The 21,384-nt window shown below is 34.7% G+C and overlaps 2 protein-coding genes across 3 annotated transcripts; both read left to right on the top strand.

Moving 5' to 3' along the window:
* Positions 1–1,214: 1,214 nt before the first annotated feature.
* Positions 1,215–15,201, top strand: LOC140982766 (ubinuclein-1-like). 2 transcript variants are annotated; one of them, XM_073449457.1, is made up of 19 exons: positions 1,215–1,572; positions 2,064–2,162; positions 2,283–2,359; positions 2,478–2,902; positions 3,002–3,111; positions 3,246–3,332; positions 7,109–7,234; positions 7,446–7,580; positions 7,672–7,719; positions 8,274–8,375; positions 9,095–9,950; positions 10,201–10,430; positions 10,510–10,544; positions 10,678–12,050; positions 12,731–13,860; positions 14,196–14,321; positions 14,485–14,854; positions 14,924–14,990; positions 15,134–15,201. In XM_073449457.1, exons 1-11 carry the CDS (start codon positions 1,243–1,245, stop codon positions 9,518–9,520), a joined length of 1,965 nt encoding a protein of 654 aa, XP_073305558.1. In that variant the 5' UTR covers positions 1,215–1,242; the 3' UTR covers positions 9,521–9,950; positions 10,201–10,430; positions 10,510–10,544; positions 10,678–12,050; positions 12,731–13,860; positions 14,196–14,321; positions 14,485–14,854; positions 14,924–14,990; positions 15,134–15,201. The 2 variants fall into 2 exon arrangements, with proteins under 2 accessions (XP_073305558.1, XP_073305557.1); XM_073449456.1 differs by having other exon boundaries at positions 11,729–12,050; positions 14,485–14,990; positions 15,134–15,184.
* A 4,103-nt stretch (positions 15,202–19,304) lies between these two features.
* LOC140982189 (MADS-box protein defh21-like) lies at positions 19,305–21,374 on the top strand. The gene is made up of 7 exons (XM_073448604.1): positions 19,305–19,516; positions 20,112–20,199; positions 20,323–20,487; positions 20,621–20,662; positions 20,769–20,810; positions 20,931–21,161; positions 21,269–21,374. Exons 1-7 carry the CDS (start codon positions 19,329–19,331, stop codon positions 21,287–21,289), a joined length of 777 nt encoding a protein of 258 aa, XP_073304705.1. The 5' UTR covers positions 19,305–19,328; the 3' UTR covers positions 21,290–21,374.
* Positions 21,375–21,384: the final 10 nt, after the last annotated feature.

The raw sequence follows: 21,384 nt of genomic DNA, 5'->3' as shown, positions 1-21,384 counted from the left end.
TAAGGTCCATGTGGACGCTGAAAACTAACAAATGTATGCATGCATGAAATCTATGGTGATGTCAAGGACTCATTTTCAATAATAAAATAATAAGCAAAAGAAAACTACGTATAAGTAAGTACTCACACAGTAATTTTTGATAAAAACAAGTACATAAAAATAAAAAACTACACATGCGTTTGAAATATATGGTGAACATGTAATTACTAATTATCATTACTTGTAAAAATATAATTATGTGTAGAGAATATATTTATGATTAAAAAATAATATTTGTAAAAATTGCTAAAAGATATAAGTTGTAATTTTTTTTTTACAAATTCAGAATATTTGATTTTTTTTATTATTTACCTTAAAGGAATATCGTTAGATTAAATGCTTTTGGTGACCAAATTGGCCATATATGATATATATGACGTTGTCTGTTTGAAGTAGTTGAGGAGCACGATAAAACTTCAAACTAATTTATAAGAAAAAACTTAATTATTTAAAGAATATAAATTTATTGATTTTTTTTTAAAAAAAATAAAAAATGGTCAAAAGATTATATTAGATTATAAAAAAAAAATTTATTGACTATAAAATTTAATCGTAAAGAAACGCAAAGAAAAAAAAAAGCAAAATTAAAAACGAAGAATATATTAAATTATAAAGAAAAAAACTTATTGTTTTGAGACTTTTTTTGTGAAGAATCCAAAAAAATCAAAATAATTTATTTTTTTTATAAAAATGGTAGAAAGTAGAGACTATATTATATGCATCAAATCATTAAATTTCACATTGATTATATATACAACAACAAAGATGGCTAAAATTCACTTTTGTTATATTTCATTATAAGATTTGGTCAAATAATCTTGATTGGAGATTTATGCAAAAAAAAGTAATTTCTTCATTAGTCAGATGCCTGTGATAGATATTTCTAGTGAAATTTAAAATTGAAGCAATTTTATATTTGACTGTGATAGATAAAAGAATTTAACTTNTGTATGTATAGATGTAAGATGCCTGAATAGAATCCAACTGAATGTTGGTATTGATGATGCAATACCAGTTGGATTACAAGAATCCAAACCTTTTTTGATTCCCTCTTTATTATTTGGTGAAATTGGGTTGAAAATGTAAAAACTAATAATATTATAGTTTTTCCTTTGCAGCCGTTACATATTAGAAACGCACGCAGTCGTTTCCCTCTCCCTCACTTTTCACTGCACCCTTTCGTCACTTAACCGAATTCCACCTATGGAACAAAGCGGTGGAGGCTCTGCACCGGAACCAGGCCGCCGCCCGAAAGCGGCTGCAACAGTTGAGTCCTCTGGTGACCGTATCCGCTTCAGAGTAGAGCTGGTTCCTGGAGAAACGACGGTGGTTTCCTGGAAACAGCTTCAGAAAGAGGCCAACTCCAGCAACTCAGGTGAGGCTGTCACATCAGTTACTGGTCCTCTGGTGAAACCCCAGCCTCCGCTTACGTCAATGGCGTCAATGCCGAAGCAAGAGGCGAACGACTCAACGCGGCAGGTTGGGTCGAGCCGTTTGAATAATGTGATTGAGAGAATCGAGCGCATGTATGCGGTATGTGGAACTATTTTGGACGATTTCATGTTAATTCAATGGCATCGCGTCAAGGTTTTGATTTTGGCGGTGCTTTTGTTTAATGCATGTGTGTTTTTTGAACGATTTAAGCGAGGCACATGGTAAAGATAAAGTTTTTTTTTCCACATTCGAAACAAAGAAAGATCTTGCTTGCATTGTTGATATGGATGCAGTATCAGTGATGCATGTTCATTGAAATCAATCTTTGCTAACTGGGTTATTTTGCTTTAATTATTTACGTGGTTATTTTGCTTTAATTTACGTGGTTAATGATTTTTTTCGTATCATTAAGATAGATTTCAGTAAAAAAATTAATGTTTGTAACGTTCGTGAAAATTTACCAACTTTAAACCTTGATTGGCAATTGACGAATACTTTGTTTGATCATATTAATGTTCAATTAAAAAATTAATCCTTGTAAACTGGGTAATCTTTTGTTTCCATTTCACGTGCTTTTGTCGAATTTACAGGGTAGTGGAAGCAGTGATGATGAAGATGGGATGCTAGATGACGTACCCGATGATGATGAGTATGATACAGACGATTCCTTCATAGATGATACTGAGTTGGTAGGTGTTTCACGACAATCCTTTAGCTATATTGTAGAAACAGTACTTAAGCTTACGGGACAGTTGAAAGTAGATTTTATGCATTATTTTCTAAGGTCGTTACAAGTTTCATATGTGCAGGATGATTATTTCAAGGTCGATACCATTGAAACAAAACATGATGGTTTTTTCGTCAATCGTGGGAAATTGGAGCACATGTGAGTTTTGCGAGGCATTCTGTAAACTCTTTACTTTATGTGAAAGTTAGTCTTCTAAGTTTCCCTGTTTCAGACCACTTATATGATTATGTAATTGTCTACCCTTGATTTAATGTAGTGAGCCCACCATATCACATAACCAGCAGCCAAGAAAGAGGAGGCACAAAGATTTGGCAAAAGGTCATGGTGGAAGTGATGATGGAAATGTTGGGAATAAACAAGTGAAATTGGGCGTCAAAGGTAGAAAAGAGTCATCATCAATGAATAAAAACCCAACAAGTCAGTCACTCACAGCGGCTGTGACAGATGTAAAAGTTCAGGCCTTTCCGACAAATGCTTCAGCGGTTTCATTTCCATCGAAGAATAAAATTGACAGTACAACTAGTGCACAGGATCCTGCAGAGCTGTATGCTATCAGGCAGGGCAAGAATATTGACCTGCAGAATGTACCCTTCATACCTGGAATAGAAGGATCTGATTTCGATGCAAAAAATGATCTGCTTGATGAGGCCATTGTAGAGTTGAAAAAGATAGTTGACGAATGTATTTGATTACTTCATTTGTTATTTTGTTTTTTCCTCCTTGACCCCTAACTTGGCCAGAGTATTAATCTTTTTCTTGTATGCTTTGGAAAATCAACAGTCCAACCACCGGCAAAAGAAGTCCATGATCCTGATAATTCTTCTCAGGCAGTCAAAAGGAGGCTTCCGCGTGAAATAAAGCTGATGCTCGCCAAAATTGCTAGATTGACGGTACTTAATGGCTTGCAAATGTCTTCTTGGTTCATATTAGTTGTTGTACCTAATTGCTTACATTATAATCCTGTGAATTTGTGCTTCCATTAGGCTTTGTTTGGGAGAAATTATCTTTTTTGTTTATGCTGCAGGAAGATATTTTTGGTAAGATGCCAAAGCACGTGCTTCTTCGTCTGATGGACATTGTTGGCCACTTAATGCAGCTTAGGACGCTAAAGGTATTCTTTTAGTAAAAATTGACTAATAAACCATCAATAGTCTTGCATTTTTTTTATATTGTATTGCTCCCCCCGTTCTTCATTGGTATCAATAGCAATGATACTGAAGACACAGATGATCTCATGATTTTGCTATCTTGGCTATAAAGATTGCAATGTACTGACAGTATGTGGCTATTGTCAAATTTCTTCAAGAGGAGCACTTCATTAACAGGCTATAAGCATTTAAACTTGGAGAAAGTTACAGAAAATCATGAAGCAAGCCACTTTATTAACTACTATCTTCATGAAATTTGCTATTTTAATTACTTACATTTTTATGATGACAGAGATTTCTCATGAGGGACAGGTATGTGTTGGCTGAGAGAAAATCCAATGTTAAAGACCAAAAAACGGAATGACACATTTCTTCTGAATTGCATAGCTCTGAAATAGATGCTTGTTTGGGCATGATTTGTAGAAACGTCAACCAATGCCGTCTTAACTTTATGATGGATTGTTGTGTTGAACACAAACTTACATGATTGCCAAAAATTTATAATTTTTATAATCTAATACTTCATATATCTTTTATGAAGCAAGCTGATTCTGCCATTGCACAGAAACACAGAAAAGTGATCTTTCTGTTCGGTTTATCGAGAGTTCAACTTTCTCTTGACTTCCATTGCGTGTATATTTCGCAATCTGAAGTGTTTGAATTATCTAGAACCCTCGTAATGTGTCAAGGCATTTTTCCTGCTCAAGGCTTTCAAATTTTATTTTCATGCAAAATGTGAATTGAGGATGTCCTTTGGTTTAGAACAGAACATGTAAGCCAGGGTGGGCTACTGCCCCCACTGGCTTGGAAGTTACTTATTACTTTTCTATGAAAACCTTCCAACTTTAATTTGATACTGTCTTGTTGCACTTCCTCAAAATTATGAAAAGGTTGATTAAAATGTTTTCCTCCCTAAACTCGGGTCCCTAGCTCTACGCATGTTAGATGAATCCCTCATAAAACTTGGATGATTAGTGCAAGTTGGTATAGGTTATTCGATCTGGTAGTCCATTCTTAAAAATGAATTGTATTCCTCTTTTTTTTTTGGGTAAAGCTTTATCTAAGAAGTACATAGTTATGGTTTTGGTAATATCTACTAGGGGTTCGTTCCATTAATTAGAAGTTTTAGTTGCGCTATGGGTTTTCGTTAACTTAGTCAAATGAGTTAGAGTTTCAATCAATTGGAACACCACTTAACTAGTAAATAAACTTAAGTATTGGGTGTCTAGCTGTTTAGCTTGGCACAATGCTGAATTAAACAAGATGGTTGTGCGAAGTAGCTACATTGACCATCCTCATAGTTGTAGCAACTAGGTGTAAAAATCGAATTGATCTGAATATTAAGAAACATTTAAAACTTGAATTCAATCTCAAATAAGTAGATTTCAACTTGGAGCTCGATTTGAAGTCAAATGGTTAAAAATATTGGCTCGAATTAGAGCTCAAGTTCGAGCAAAGGTAGAATTATTCGAATATGTTTTTGAACTATTTTTTGAAAATAATGACTCAAAAAACTCGAAATATTTTTATTTATCATATAATTATACTATATTAATAAAACATTAGAACTCATGTACCATCGAACAAAATAATTTAGACTTAAAGTCGACTTGAAAAAACACTTGAACATGTTTGAATTCAATTCAAATTCTAATTGAATATTTTTTGAGCCGGCTCAATTTATTTACACCCCTAGTAGCAACAAGAAAAAACTAGTAGGCTTATTTATTATTTATTGCTACATCTCCAAAATTGGGATGGATGATGAACAAATTACATTTTGATATCCGATTATAATATAAATGAGGGAGACATGCTACCGAAGAAAAATTGAGGGAGACATGGCTGAGATGGTATGGACGCATAAAAAAGCGTCCGGTAGATGCTCCACTTAGGAGATGCAAGACCGTGACTAATTCCCATATTGAAAGACGAAGAAGGATACTAAAAAATACTTGGATACAAACGATTAAGTATGATATTTATTATCTAAATATAAATGAGGTTATAATAGGAGATAGAGCAGAATCGTGTAGATGGATCCATATAGTCGACCACACCTAGTAGGATAAAGGCTTGTGTGTTGGTGTATTATAACATAAATGAGATGTCAAAAACGGGTGAATGTTAAATTATAAGTGGGAGTCGGAAATGTCACGTATTAGTTATCTAAAGGAGGAAATTGAATACATGGTAAGAATTGGTTGTCGTTTTGCAGATCTTTATCTACAAAACATTCATATTTCATTTGCCAAGTTTTATCATGGCATTTAAGGGTGAATTATTTAAGCCTTGAATGTTGGTTGCATTGTTAACCATTACCCAATATAAATGAGGAGGACACGCTACCGAATAAAATTTGAGGGAGACACGCTAAAGATGGTATGGAAACATAAAAAGGCGAACGATAGAGGCTCCAGTTAGGAGATGCAAGACCATGACTAGTATACATATTAAAAGGCGAGTAGGGATACTAAAAAGACTTAGATACAAATGATTAAGCATGATATGCATTTTCTAAATATAGATTAGGTTATAATAAGAGATAAAGCACAATGACGTAAATGATCCATATAGCCGACCACACCTAGTAAGATAAAGGCTTGTGTGTAGGTTTATTATAATTTAAATGAGATGTCAAAAGATGATGAACATTAAATTATGAGTTGGAGTCGGAAATGTCGCATATTAGTTATCTAAAAGAGGAAATTCAATACATGGTAAGAATTGGTTGTAGTTTTGCAGATCTTTATCTACAAAACCATTCTATTTGGTTTGCTAAGTTGTATCATGGTATTTAAGAGTGAAATATTTTCTCCTTTCTTTATTTAAGCCTTGATTGTTTGTTGCATTGTTAACCATCACCCAATACAAATGAGGGAGATACGCTGCAGAAGAAAATTTGACAGAGACACGCCTAAAATGGTATGGACACATAAAAAAGGCGATTGATAGAAGCTCCAGTTACGAGATGCGAGACCATGACTAATCCCCACATTAATAGATGGAGATGGATGCTAAAAAGGCTTGGATACGAAAAGTTAAGCATGATATGCATTATCTAAATATAAATTAGGTTATAATAAGAGATAAAACACAATGTCGTAGAAGGATTCGTATAGCTGACCACACCTAGTAGGATAAAGACTTACGTGTTGTTGTATTATAACATAAATAAATGTGATGTCAAAAGTGATGAACATTAAATTATAAGTGGGAGTTGGAAATGTCACATATTAGTTATCTAAAGGAGGAAATAAAATACATGGTAAGAATTGGTTGTCGTTTTGTAGATCTTTATCTACAAAACCATCTTATTTGGTTTGCCAAGTTGTGTCAAGGCATTTAAGGGATTGTTTGTTGCATTGTTAATTTATTACCCAATATAGAATGGGAAATCTAGAATATCGGTTGTTACTACTCCTCGGTTTAATTATAAGATGCCCATTTGTAGACATCTACCCCCTCAAAACAAACCCATGCTGATTTATTTTTCCATGCTTTAGCCTCCTTCTCACTTACATGTTTGTTTTAATTTTATGTTTGTGGTATGGATTTGAGGCAGCTGCAAATGGTATATCTAGGTCCTTCAAGCACCTTGTATCGAGTTTTTTTATACTTATTGAATCTTATTTGTCTCATATATTAGGAACTAATTGCATATAAGTGTTGTACATGGTTGATTCGCTATAATCTCCATCTTTACTGTTTAATCAAGCATACTTCTTTGGTTTGACAGAAACACCTTAAAGTCATGGATGAGTCAGGCCTATCAGCCAGATCGGAGAAACATGAACAAGTGCGGAAGATCAGACAAGAAGTTGAAGAGATGGTTAAGCTGTGGATTCCATTCATGAAATACAAAGTATGCCTTTTATTTTGAGCTTGTTCAGATTCAAAAGCTGAGATTTAGTTGGATATTGCTACCTATCAGATAAAGATATCTCATTCTAACCATGAAAACAAGCAAAAACTTTAAAATTTTGTACAATATTGTATAATTTGTGCTTGTGAGGAGATTTGAGTGTCAACATTCATTTTTGTTTCTTGATTTTGAATATCCACACAATTTGCAGGTTGAGAAGCTAACTGCAAGTTCCAGTTATTTTCGAGAATCTGGTCCTGCAGAAAAAGAAGATTTGATACGAAAACACAGCATGGATGATGCATTGGAGGATAAAATTTGTGACCTATACGAACTTTATGCTGAGGTAATAGATAATTTTCCCTTGTTCCTTCAAGGGATTTTCCACCAGTAAATTTTGATCCTATATACCTAACTTTTTAGTTCTTTCATTCCAGAGAATAGAAGAAAATTCAGTTCTGCAAGTCAAAGTCTTGTATGAAGAGGTATGACCTATTATAAGATCTCACGTGCTTTACTGCTAGATGTTTGCAGAATATCGTTTATAGTTAGTCACTCTCATGTACAGATTTTTTCACATGTTCATTCATGAGTTAGTTTCGGAAATGTGAGCGATTAAATTGCACGAACCAGTATTTGCATCTGGTTGTTGTATGAGCATTGACATTGAAATTATTCCTTCCATCCAGTACATTGCCCAATTCACTGAGTAAGGACTATCCATGTATCTCACATTATATCAAGTGATAAGTAAAATAAAAGATCTTACATGGTTTGGTAATGATAATCGTTGTAATCTTTTGCAAACAGGGGAAATGACACGAATTAAACATGCAGCAGAGTGTTGCGGATTTATGCTGCCATTATTTTAATATCTTTTCTTATTTTGGTGATATTTAAGGTTACTTAGATAGCTGTATCACTTCTAAAATATGAAAAAAAAAGAAAAAAAGAAAAATGGACACCATCACGTTAAATCAGCCAGTTGTTTTCATAAAGGCTATAGATTAAAAGTTGATGTTTGCCTTTATCAACGCAGCTTGCTGCACTGTGGCCCAGTGGATTCATGGACACCCATGGAATTAGGTATGCAATACATAGAGCGAAAGAAAGGAGGAGGTTAACGTGCAATTTGATGAAGGTATGAAGATCTTTTCTTTATTTCCTTGCTGCATATTTTCTTGTTTTGGCATTCTGAGTTAGAAGTCGTTTACTTCATGATATGCCTTTCAAAGCCTTACTGATAGCATGTGTGCATACTCAAAACTTATGAAATAACGAGGAACATTTTTTACTCTTGTTACATGATGGATAAAATTCAGATCTCACTTACGCACGAATATATTGCTGGTATAGATGCAAGTGCAAGGTCATTTCTACACTAGCTTAAAGTTTTTTCAATCGGAATCTTGTTATCACTGAGCTAATCTAAGTAAATTTATAAAGAAAAATAAAAGGTAAGGTTTTAGTAAGATTTTATGATTTAACATCTCAACATGCTGGACTGCATGTTTGTCGAAAATCATGATAATTGAATATCTTCCTCACACATGCATTTTTCCTTATATCTTTTTTTTAATGAACATATTATTGTCGAAAAAATGTTGCACCAGCTTATCCAAAAATTATTTAAAATTTTCGAAGAAGGAATTTTTAAAGTAAGCAATGTTTTACACATTAACCAGTGGACGAGTCTGCTTATCCGCTGGTGATGAGTGTGCATTATGACATATAAAACTGGTACTGTAACCGTTTGGGGTGTATTTCAAAAATTTGAAGTGTTGGCCTGAAGTATCTTTGATGTTTATAAATGTTTAACATAACTTCAAAATTCATATATTAATCTTCCCCATTTATTAGGATCAAGCAAATATCAAGAAGCAGCAGACGGTGTTGACACAAAAACCGGAGGATAGCAGTCGAGCAGTAGCTATTAATGTTACTCAGACACTCCTCCATACTCGAGATAAACACGGAGGAAAGATGGTTCACGCTGCTTCCCCCATGCACGTTGCCTGCTCAAACAAGCAGAAACAAGAAAGGGTTAAGGGAAGCTCCAGCAGCAGTGTAATTTATACAATGCCAATGGATATTTCACCAAAAAAGGAGGTGATAAGGAAGCCAAGCACGGAGGTGGAAGAAGCTCAGTTCCGCCTTGAGAATATGCAGGTTTCACAGGCGGCGGATGGCTTGCAGAAACTCCGCAAGTTTTCGGATGTCCCTCTTCCTAAATCATTCCTTCGACTAGCTCCACCTTCCGACCTTCCGGATGAGCACCAGAGTTGACATGATCCATAAAGGGCAACTGTGTGTGCTATTATTGCTGAACTACAAAACCATATATTTACCGTTAGAATCACAGAACTACATGTGGATTTTTTGCGAAGTTGATATTATATGCTATATATGTACTTTGCCCTTCAATAGCACAAATTTTGGCTATGATTTATAAATTATGTGGTTATTGCAGGTTGATCCTGCAATGAATGCACATCTTACCTTTGAATTTTGAAATTTATGTAGAAGTCGATTTATTTTCAATTCCTTCATTATTAAAATATTTTAAAATTATATCGGGTAATTTGAAATTTCCTTACTTTTTACCAGTTGCCAACCTACCCATCATCAAATTCCTCTTCGTCTCAGGGTGTGCCCGCCCAGTTTACCATTTGAAGATCTATCGAAGTGCTTATATGTATTCAGAGAGTTGAAGCAGGTTCAATTCATTCTGATTGTCGCTGATTTTCTTGTAATTGCTGCAATCTAGGTGTGAATAAATCTTTATTGTATCTTTTTTTAATGTGTTAGTTATTGGATTCTCAAAGTGTAATCTAGTTGTGGTTTTTGTGTTTGAATCAATCAACTTCGAAGATGAGTATTTGTGCAAACATATGAAGACAATGCCTTCTGGTAATTTTAAATGTAAATTTTATCCCGAGATTATACTTAAAGTTTTGAACTCTCAGTTATGGGCAACGAATCTGATCAGCTGCTTCCCCAAGGAACCCAATCCCTGCAAAATATATTACCAGTACCACCATCTAACGAAGTGATCTCCCTGTCAGCTGCTGACTTTAGGAGTAATCCTTTTCCTCTTCCCCACCAGTATATCTCCATATCCAATGGTTCTCAAGCAGAATTTGAGAGTAAAAGTAATATTGGAACTGCGGCTCGGCACGCTGTGCTTCATGAACAAGTATGTCCTAATAATTATTCTTTAGTGTTGGTACCCCGCTGTTGCTCTAATTATATTACAATTGTCTGTTACTTTTCAGGAAATTTCCACACAACAGATTATTCAGAGCCAGAGGTTTGTACGAAGATTTCATCTTATAGGTTTAAGCCCCTATGTGGGGAATGGTTTAATGAAATCAGCATTAGAATGAGTTTGTGCGTGTTTGATTTCAGAGAATTAATTGCTGCGACTGGTCTTTATGTCACAGGAACATTTACTTAAAATGGCCACTCATCATCGAACGGAAATGGCTTTAAAATATGGCAAGCCTACCTTTGCGGAGGATGGTTGAATACTGTTGAATTTTTTTATGGGTTTATTTTTGCATTAATAATCAGATATGGAAGACCTGCAATGCTTATAGGAAACGAAGTTGGAAATAAATTGCTTGAGAAAACTTTTAAAATATTTTTCCTAATCCGCAGATAATAAATGTGATTGGGATGTTAGCTTATACTGCATTCCATTTTCTTGGTAATAGGTGAACCTACTTTGTGGTTAAGTCTTGGTTCAGTATAGTGAATTTTTTTCAAAATCAGTAACACTGATAAACTCATCAATTTGAACGCAATAGCTGGGCAAGGTATCTTTATGTTTTTTTTTAAAAAAACCTTTCTCAGCCTTGCCATTTATCCTGATCGTAGCAAGGATAGTGTGTAAGCATTATTACATTACCAAGTGGAACTTGTTACCATCCTGATCAAGTTACCCTGCTCACAAAATTCACATATTTCACTGCCGATGTATTCTAGTCTTTTGTTTAAAAATGCTTTCTTTTTAACTGAATCTGACAGTGCATTGTAAACTTCATTATTGTGTGACAGTGACATCCTTGACCACAACTTAGAATCTTCTCTACGATTTCTCTCTATTTGGGTCACCCTTTATATTTTTCTCCTTGTTTCTTGTTTCACTCTGGACAATTATTTGGAAAAATCTATGGTGAGATTAACATCATTTTAATTATAAGTTAATGGATAGAGTCGTGATGTTTCAACATTAACAGTGAATTTTAGCTTTTGTCTTATACATGAAGGATGCTAGACAATCTTTCATTAAGTAAACTTTTGAGCTTTTGTCAAATCGTTTCAGTAATTTTTTTATTAGCAGTTTGTCCTTCTCCAACCTTATATGGCAGAGGAATATGATGAAAAATAAATAAAAATCCTGAAAAAAAATTCTGTTTGTCTAGGATATCTAGCTATAATAAGTATTATAAATGACTAAATCTGGAAAGATTTCCTTTTTTTTTCTTTTAGCTAGGCAATTCAGAGATTAGAAATGGATATGGAGTTCCTGGTGGAGGTGCTTATTGTGGTGCTCCCATCCCCGACATCGTAAACCACGGTACAAAAAGTTATCTTCCCTGAATCAGTTCCTTGAAAAATAGTTGGCTTAAAACTTCTCTGAATCATTAGAAAGAGATAACCAGGAAACGAGCCAAAATAAAGCAGAGCTTGATTGTGAGTCAGGACAGAGTCAATGGCTGAAGACTTACCTGAAAATCTCAAGCAAAAGCTTAGAGCAAGGGGTATCCCGAAAGATGATTGGAATGCAGCGAATTTTTCCATGTCAGACCATGTTAGTTTATCCTTTTTATTGTATTTTTTAGTCCTGTTTAGTTTATTTTGAGTTTTGAGTTAGGAAACAAACTCATGGTTACATGATTATCTTTTTGGGTTATATAATAATTTTCTAGCTGTTCTAATTTTTATTTTCATGTATGCTTCCTTATGATATCTCCGTGGCTATTTATTAAACTGTGATATGGAACTTATTCTAGAGGTGGGAGACTCAGTCACTTCCTGCCTCCGGGATGCATAAGCACTTGTTTCTTGTCTTCTGATATATTTTATTGTAAAATTATGAATATTGTTTTCTTGGAATGAAATAGCTGAAACATGAACCGTATTGTAGCTAGTTGAAATCTGCTTTGATAAAAGACCATCCATCTTTCGTGCCCGTTGATTCTCCCTTTATTTACCTGTTTGTTGGAACCTTTCGATATGAATATAATATGCTTATTCACTTTTTATGGAATTTTAACAAGAGATCAGTTTCTTGATCGATGCTTCCATGCATCTCAAACGCATTTAGATATCACTAGAGCTCAAAATCTCCGAAAATGTGCAACTTATTTTTAGCTTTTTATTTCGAACATCAGAAAATATGTTAATCTGCGGTCATACCATGAGTTACATTGTAGCATCATTCTGTTATTTCATCGCTTATTAGTCTTTCTACTCCAAATTATTCTGTAGATTGAGGCAAGGGACCCCGAAGTGGAGCTGTATTTTATTATAATCAGAACTCAGGGACAAGTCAGTGGGAGAAACCTCTCAATACTGCTTCTATTTCTGTATTGGCTATACCTCCTTTCCAGAAAATTGGGTAGAGGCATTTGATGAAACAGCAGGTACCGTCAGTTTAAATAATTAAAAAAAAATCTAGATATTGTATTGTATAATGATGCAGGTAAAATTGTAGAAGCCATTGTACTATTTTATAGTTTCATCAAATATATTATATTGTTTCCAATTATCTGTATTGATCAAATTTTCTGTGGATGAAAATCAAGTAATTTGATTTCTTTGTTTATTTTCTGTTCAGCTTGACAAGCAATCTTCAATATTCTCTACTTGCGGGGATTTTTTACCTGATCTATAATATATGTGTGTTTATATGATTCTAATCTCATTTGTTAGCTGTTTCTTGATATTGACTTTCATTTGGAAATTTATATGTGCCATTTATTTTTTATCAATATCATTATTTGAAGAATCGAATGATGCTCATGTTCTCAACCTTCCATGCAAATGATCTGATATTTATTAGTTTTCTGTTCTTCGTTCTCTTAAAACTGAAGTATAGACAAATGTAAGACCACTGCATTCTCGGGCCAAAAGTATTACTACAACCAAAAGACTAATTTGTCGCAATGGGAGCATCCAAGTGGACAACAGCAACCCAACTCACAACCTTATGACAGAATACCCTCTGCTACTGCAGTGGTTGGAAATTTGAGAAATCAGCTATTCAAGTTTCCCAAATGCATGGGATGTGGTGGGTTAGGGAGTGCATCTTGTCCAGTCTTGGGGCTATTGCCATCACTGCACAAGGTTTGTTTAGTGGCATATAATTTAGGAGTTCCATATTAAAGTTCTTGTGAGTGGTTATTTTTTATCTTCGACATTTTGGAGGATAGAATTGTGCATTCGTTTTGTTTTTTTTTCCTATAATGTAAGCCTAAAATCTTAAATTTGCCTTTTATGTCTTGACTTCACAATCTTCCACAAGCCCAGTATTCATCACCCCCCACAAACAGCCAGCAGCAAACCACCTCTGCTGCTAAAAGTTAAGAAGACTTGGAGAAGAAGTCTTCAAAACACAGGTATTCTCGTTTAAGTCGTCCAACTCATATATCTTCTCTCACGTTGCTTTGTATCATTCCTGTTTTTATATGGTGAGCTTTCACTTTAGCGGCAAAAAAATTGTTTCTGTTGTGGAGGACACTATGAGTTCATATGTTAAATGTTGTTTTCTTAATTTTAAAAGGACAAAAAAGTGCAAACTGGGTAGAAACAAGCGGAAGGTCGGGTGGGTGGGTGCTTTTTGCATCTCAAATCTCATTTCATTCTTTTAGATGATTATCGTGTGTGTAGTCTTAGGGGAGATATGATTTTATATATTCTACTTCTAGTTTAATTGCCATATTTTGGAGTACAGATCTGATCTAAAGGCACCACTTAGTAGAGGCTATAAAAAGGACGGGAAGAAGCGAACCTATACTGAGGATGATGAGTTGGATCCAATGGATCCCATTTCCCATTCAAATGCTCCTCGTGGTGGCTGGTATGATACTGGTTTCATATCAAGCATTGCTACAAATAATCCTTGATGCTTACTTTATAGAGCTACAAAATATGCTCATCAAAATCGCCCAATTTAGTTGTTATTTGAGATCTTAAAGAGGTGCACTTCCTACTTTCGAGTTAGCGTACTGCTAAATTTACAGGGTTGTTGGACTTAAAGGAGTACAACCAAGAGCAACAGATACCACTGCCATGGTATGTAAAACCATTATTTTTAATGGATACCTTCCTTCAAAGTGTACAACAAGAAACATGATGAGGAAAACTGTAAGAAACGGTAAAAAAGGCCAAGTCCCAAAAAATATTTGTTAGGGTGAGTTTCAATGTGATGCCTTATTACTTTCGAGTTTCGATGCCTGAGTACAAGCACATAACGTAGTTCAATGTTTCTCTGTTTCTCTGACCCTGTCTTACATTTAAAACTGCATGTTCCTTAGAAAGCACAGGTTCCTGAATTTCTGCTTCTTATTTTAGTGGCATGTGACGCAAGTCCTTACTGGGAGCATATAATCAGTAAGTGATTCCTTTTGTTGACATTGTTGTTCCCTGAAACTTCGAATTTCAGGGTCTCTCTTTCAGCAGCGGCCTTATCCATCTCCAGGGGCAGTCTTACACAAAAATGCTGAAATTGCGTTTTAAAAGAAAAAGGGTAATTCTCATTATGCTCGCACAGGTTCCTGAATTTCTGCTTCTTATTTTAGTGGCATGTGACGCAAGTCCTTACTGGGAGCATATAATCAGTATGTGATTCCTTTTGTTGACGTTGTTGTTCCATGAAACTTCGAATTTCAGGGTCCTCTCTTTCAGCAGCAGCCTTATCCATCTCCAGGGGCAGTCTTACACAAAAATGCTGAAATTGCATTTCAAAAGAAAAAGGGTAATTCTCATTATGCTCCTATATCCAAGAGAGGGGATGGAAGTGATAGTCTAGGTGATGCTGACTGAAAGAGGTAAATTTACATATCTCATCTTTTACACAGTATACACACATAATATGACTCAAATCAAATTTCATGTGTTGCTTATGTTTCCTTTTCCTTTAGATTGGAGCAAAGATCATGCTTAATGCTTGAAGCGTAATAATGTCAGCTGTACAGCAAATTTGAGCTCAGAATCTGTTGCATGATGGAATTCGATTTCTTCACTGGAGGTAACGTGTCCGAGTTATAGTCAGGGAAAGTTCTGTTATCCACAAGTATTCTAGAAAATGAATAATGTAAAAATTTCAAGAAACTTGCTCGCTTTTGCGCTCCCTTCTTACCCAGTATTTCATTCTAAATACAACTTATACTTACTATCAACGCATGTGTAAACTTGCATAAAGCTTTATGCACGTCGTAAGTTTGAATTCGACATTTTTGGACTAAAGGGTGGCTCAAATATTATGCCTCTTCGTAAGCTTGTTACAAGTACAATTTCAATTGCCATGACTCATGGTTTCAAATTACATCCGAGATCGAGAAGCCAGAGAACTATATATGGTCGACCCTTTGGAAAAGCGAGAACAAAAAATATTTGGATGAGGATATATTCTTTATTTTAATCCCACAATCTTTGCAGAAGAAAAGACGTAATGTTTCATTAGAAGCGAGTCTTCATTACCAAATAAACCCTACCTTTTGATGATAAGTCCCTCACCATGCCTAAGCACATCAGGATATTATATATATCGTATCTTCGATCGAAATCTTTTGCTCAGTTTTGTGGTTTTTCGAATATTTCATATTTCCACAAACATACTTTCTCATATAAGCGAACAAATCATCTTCTAATCACCGTCGGAACATAAGTTGGGGCGTATGAAATTCTCAAAAAACTACACACGAATACGTAAAAATTTTTTTATGAAAATGCAGTGGCTATACAACTCCATGTGATCTTAAACATCCCATTGATAATCAGACGAACCGGCTTATCGGTTACCGGCACTACAACAAAAATGGCTTTCCGCAGCACATCATCAACAGCGTGCATTAAAAGCACGCTGCGAGTAGTACTTTTAACGGCGTGCATCAATATGTGCGCTGTTAATATTGTTGCACTTGCACGCTGCGGAAAGTAATATCCGCAGCGTGCATTTATGTGTGCTGTAAATATTATATATTTTTCGCATCGTGCTTTTAATGCGCGCCGTTAATAACATATACATTAACGACGCGCATAAAAAGCACGCTGCGGAAAGTAATATTATATACTATCCGCAGCGTGCAATAATGTGCGCTGTTAATATTCTATGCATTCACGGCGTGCATTAAAAGCACGCTGTTGAAAATGGGTGAATTTTTAAATTAGCGACGGTTTTGGTAAGACCGTCGCTAATTTACAGTTGCGACGGTTTTACAAGCCGTCGCTATATTTAGAGACGGTATACAATAAATCGTCGCCGATTTAAAATCGACGACGGTTTAATAAATCACCGTCTCTAATAGTGACGGTTTCTATTAAACTGTCGCTAATAGTCGTAAATCAGCGACGGTTATATTTAAACCGTCGCTAGCAAAACTGTCGCAAATTGTTTATACATATCCGATTTCCGTTCCACTTTTCTCACACCACTTCACAACACTTAAAACTTTTCTCTATTATACGTTTTAATTCCGCTTTAGGTACATTTCTTTTTCAATTTTTGGTTAATTTTTTAAGTGTTTGTTAAGATATCAAAGTTGTATTGTAATTTTTTTAAAATTTATTAAATTATAAAAGTAATTTTTTTATTTTTACGCAAAATTTAGCTTAAACACCGTCGTTAACTTAGCGACGGATTATAAACTGTCGCTAATTTAGCAACGGTGTCTTTGGTTTTTAATCGTCGCTAATTAGCGACAGTTGTGTCAAAAACCGTCGCTAATATTTAGATTTTTTTTTGAATATTAACGGCGTACATTGCACGCTGCGGATAGTTGTATTAACAGCGTACATATGCACGCCGTTGATAATAGTATCAACAGGATAATCTTGAACTTTCAACAGCTTGCAATTGCGCAGCGTGCAATGTGCGCCGCAGAAAGAGTATTTGTGCGCTGCGAAAAGTCATTTTTGTTGTAGTGCGGTTATAAGACAAGCCATCATAAGGCTATCTCTAGCCCATGCTCTCTATGAACTCGAGCTCGAGGAAAGATCAAGTGTTAGAAAGCTCACACTCGATAGATTTCAATCTTCCCCGGCCGCCATCATGGGATCAGGGTCTGTTTCAAGTAAAAGTTATTATCTTTGAAATTCAATCAATAACTTTTGCTTAATGACAAATCATGATCATGACTGAATGAGTCAAACATCATGCATGTGTTTTCTGATTTTCAATATGATAGACTATTAATATCATGAGAGAAGGCTACTTCAATAGATTCATAAAAATGAGCAGAACAGTTTGTGCTAGTACAATTGTTATCCCATCAATGACCATAGCCCGAAGCAGACCTGGAAGCTGATCTGCGAGTGTGAACGATGAATTCGCCTTTTATGCAAAAAGATTACGATTTCGATGGCTTCCTTTCCTGAAGGTGATTGGGATAAGGGTTTGATCGACCCTTTTGTCAACCGTTAACCTCGAAGTGTGCCCCGTCAAGTTTTTGTATAATGGGTTTGTCCATAAATCGGATCATCGCTTGGTATAACATTGGAGTCGGATTCAATATGTACCGAACCAACCATAAATTCTTGAATGTGATCATATTTCTAATATTTTGTTTTATTTATTTTTTAGAATTTAGAGGCCGGTCGAGTAGCTAGCTTTACTCATCTATCTTGCCATAAATGAGATGATGGTGGAAATAAAATGATCACATTTGTCCTGTCTATTCATGGCAAAGGATTTTTAGCCAAATTCTTCCCTTTAAAAGAAGCGTATTGAATTTTTGGCTTTTAAAAAAGAGCCAAAATGGGGAAGACTCAGGAATATTTGGTAGCTTGGGGGAGCAGTGGTGGTTAAATGTCAACAACGATGTATTTCCTCAAACACAAAGGACGACATATTTCTTACAAAAATTTAATTACACTATTACAGCAAAAGAAAACTTTAACTGCTAAAAGTCACAATATTATTATTACAGATGTTCATATTGCATTTAATTGGATGAGAGGGATGGAACACCGATATTCTTAATGTCCCTCACATATCCATGCATAATATATATATATATATATATATATAGTCGCTTTCTTGGCTATTCTTGTACTTTTAATTCGTGTTGGCTAGTCGCCGGCCCTCTCAAATATATATTGGCATTTAAATATGCCACATATCTTCCATATACGTTGATTTGTTAAACAAAAAGTTGTTAGAACTACGGAAAAGAATGAAAAAAAAATACACAAATCACACACACATATATAAATGTGACCTAGATACACATGCATGCATGGTCATCTTATCTTCTTGATATCACACGCACATATAAAATTTACTTCAGATTTTACAAACCAAAGAAAAGGAACGTGAGCGCTTTGTCTTACATATAACACACGCAATAATAAAACTAGGCGCATATCACACGGTTCTACCCAAAATCCCAAATAGCAACAAATTAGAGAGCACAGAGGAACAAGGTAAACAAAGTTTAAACCCTCAGACTCTTTCCATTCCCCTCTTCTTTTTCCCCAACTTAATTCTACATTCTCCAGTTTAAGAATTTCATACAGTTTCCGGTAAGTTTCATTCAGCTTCTTTTTGCCAAAAATCTTGAGTTTCTACATCAGATGATCGCAGTTTCGAAAATATTTTTTAGCCTCTTGAGTACACATTTATATATGATATATATTAATCACAGTTCTTATGCGTTGGTTAATTTAGATCATTATTTTGTGGTAAATTTTACCAAACTAGATCTTTGTTTATTCGTCACCATTCTAATACCGGAGTTATTTTGCATGATAACATTGCTATCTTTGTCTTAAATCAGAAATTTTATTCCAGCACCTGATTTTTGCTAATCCCTTTGTTTGTTTTGGATGTTTTTCTAAGAATATATATATAGTTTGCAAGTTAATTATGGGAAGAGGGAAGATAGAAGTGAAGAGGATTGAGAACAACACGAGCAGGCAAGTCACATTTTCGAAACGAAGGGCCGGCTTGATGAAGAAAACGCATGAGCTTTCTGTGCTGTGTGATGCTCAGATTGGACTCATTGTTTTCTCTAGCAGAGGAAAGCTCACTGAATACTGCACCCCTCAATTGAGGTAAATTTTATTCAAGTCTTCCCTCAGCATGAATTTGTTTTAGGTTTTTTTAAATGGTTTCTTGAAATATATATTATGAGGATATAATATGTGGTCATTAACTGAGATGATATATTCTTTTGAATTTGATCTAATATTTTTACTACGCAAACACAAAAGGGAAATTGCCCTATTCATTCTTTTTCCTTTGACTTTTATCCCCCTTTCTCATGAATTATAGTATTCAAGGCATTGATTTTGTTGTTTAGGCCTAAAGTAACTATAATCTTCAACGGATTTCTTGAATTATATTAGGTTTATTTGATAGTGGACTATACAATTTCATATATGGTGGATTAGGATATAAAAATCTTTCGAAACGACCAAATGTGTCTCAAAAGAATGTGTTAAACAAGTAAAATAGTTGTATAGCCAAAATTTGAACATAAAATTATCCTTTTTTCCCTGTGTATTTAATATTTGAAGGACTAGTCTGTCAAAATGTCAAAAAATTTATTTATTCCAGTTTACTCATCAAATATTTGTGTATAGTGTGTGTGACAAACTCATGAATATATATATAGTGTCTTCATTTTGATTAAATATATTTTTACAGCATGAAGCAAATGATAGATAGGTACGTGCAGGCCAAGGGTATATCTATCCCAGACAGAAACAATCGGACAGGACCAGCCCCATACAATGTATACAAACTTAAGTGTATCATAACTATTGTTCTTGTCTCTATATTTTATCTCTAACACAAATAATACTTGTGTGTCTTTTATAGTTAAATTAAAAGATAAATAAATTTATATATGTTCCAGGATCAGATGTACAAAGAACTAACACAAATGCAAAGGCAAACTTTGAATCTCCAAGTAACACTCCAGAGATACAAAGGAGATGATTTGAGCAGCTTTCAATTCGAGGAACTTCGCCAACTCGAACAGCAGCTTGAGCACTCGGTCGACAAGGTTCGCGCCCGAAAGGTAGAAATATTACTAACTAGCTAGAATACATTTGAAAAAAATTAGTAAACTATATGATATAGGTTTTTATAATTTTGGTTGTTTATACATATATATTAATTATTCATTTGTTGGATTAATTGCATACACGCAGTTTCAGCTGCTTCACGAGCAACTGGAAAATCTGAAGAAGACGGTGAATAAATTTTGTTTTAACTATCATTAGTCTTTTTTCCCTGTAAAACATATTAAGTTGATATATATAATTTCAGTAACTTTTGTTCCTAATAATGTTGCTTCAGGAATTACTGCTGGAGAAGGAAAATCAAGAAATGTACCACTGGGTGCTGTAAAATCTATCTTTTACTTAATACACTTCAAATCAATTAACTTCTGAGTCGGCTCAAAAATTGACTAAATTCATGCAATATTTTTTAATGAGATGTATATATATAATTCTACAGTTAATGAGCAGTCAGATTCAGAAACAAGCAGAAATAGAGCACAATCAAGAGGCCATGAAAGAGCTCAGACTAATAGAACAACAGCCATTATTGAACCAGCTGTTTCCATTCTTTGGAGAAGATGTTGATCAGGAGCAGCCAAGTTCTGTGCTACAGTTAGCAACTCTGCAGCCTCCACATTACCATAGGTTGCAGCCCACTCATCCTAATCTTCAAGATTTCGGAACGTCGGTAGGTTACACAAATAGATAACTGATCCATCTTGTTTGTATGAATTTGCATTATGACTTTTGAAATATATATCTGATATATATCCTTTGTTGAATATCATTTTGCAGAGTGATTATGGCGCCACTTGAGGGAGTCTCGTGATTTTATGTGAAATCATTTGATTTCTTCCTGGTTTTAATTATGAGAGACTTGTGACTTAAATTATAACGTAGGATTATATATA

This window comes from Primulina huaijiensis, chromosome 8 (assembly GCF_012295235.1).
Source record: "Primulina huaijiensis isolate GDHJ02 chromosome 8, ASM1229523v2, whole genome shotgun sequence".
In the NCBI taxonomy this organism is placed as follows: Eukaryota; Viridiplantae; Streptophyta; class Magnoliopsida; order Lamiales; family Gesneriaceae; genus Primulina; species Primulina huaijiensis.
The sequence above is the reverse complement of the archived record's forward strand: the minus strand, read 5'-3'. Positions and strand labels throughout refer to the sequence as shown.

What these genes read in the sequence shown, in the direction of transcription:
- LOC140982766 (XM_073449457.1), top strand. Translation starts at nt 1,243, where the DNA reads ATGGAACAAAGCGGTGGAGGCTCTGCACCGGAACCAGGCCGCCGCCCG. An exon ending in GAATCGAGCGCATGTATGCG is followed by an intron (nt 1,573 to 2,063) that starts GTATGTGGAACT and finishes TCGAATTTACAG; the next exon opens with GGTAGTGGAAGCAGTGATGA. An exon ending in TAACGTGCAATTTGATGAAG is followed by an intron (nt 8,376 to 9,094) that starts GTATGAAGATCT and finishes CCCATTTATTAG; the next exon opens with GATCAAGCAAATATCAAGAA.
- LOC140982189 (XM_073448604.1), top strand. Translation starts at nt 19,329, where the DNA reads ATGGGAAGAGGGAAGATAGAAGTGAAGAGGATTGAGAACAACACGAGC. An exon ending in ACAAGGTTCGCGCCCGAAAG is followed by an intron (nt 20,488 to 20,620) that starts GTAGAAATATTA and finishes GCATACACGCAG; the next exon opens with TTTCAGCTGCTTCACGAGCA. An exon ending in TGGAAAATCTGAAGAAGACG is followed by an intron (nt 20,663 to 20,768) that starts GTGAATAAATTT and finishes ATGTTGCTTCAG; the next exon opens with GAATTACTGCTGGAGAAGGA.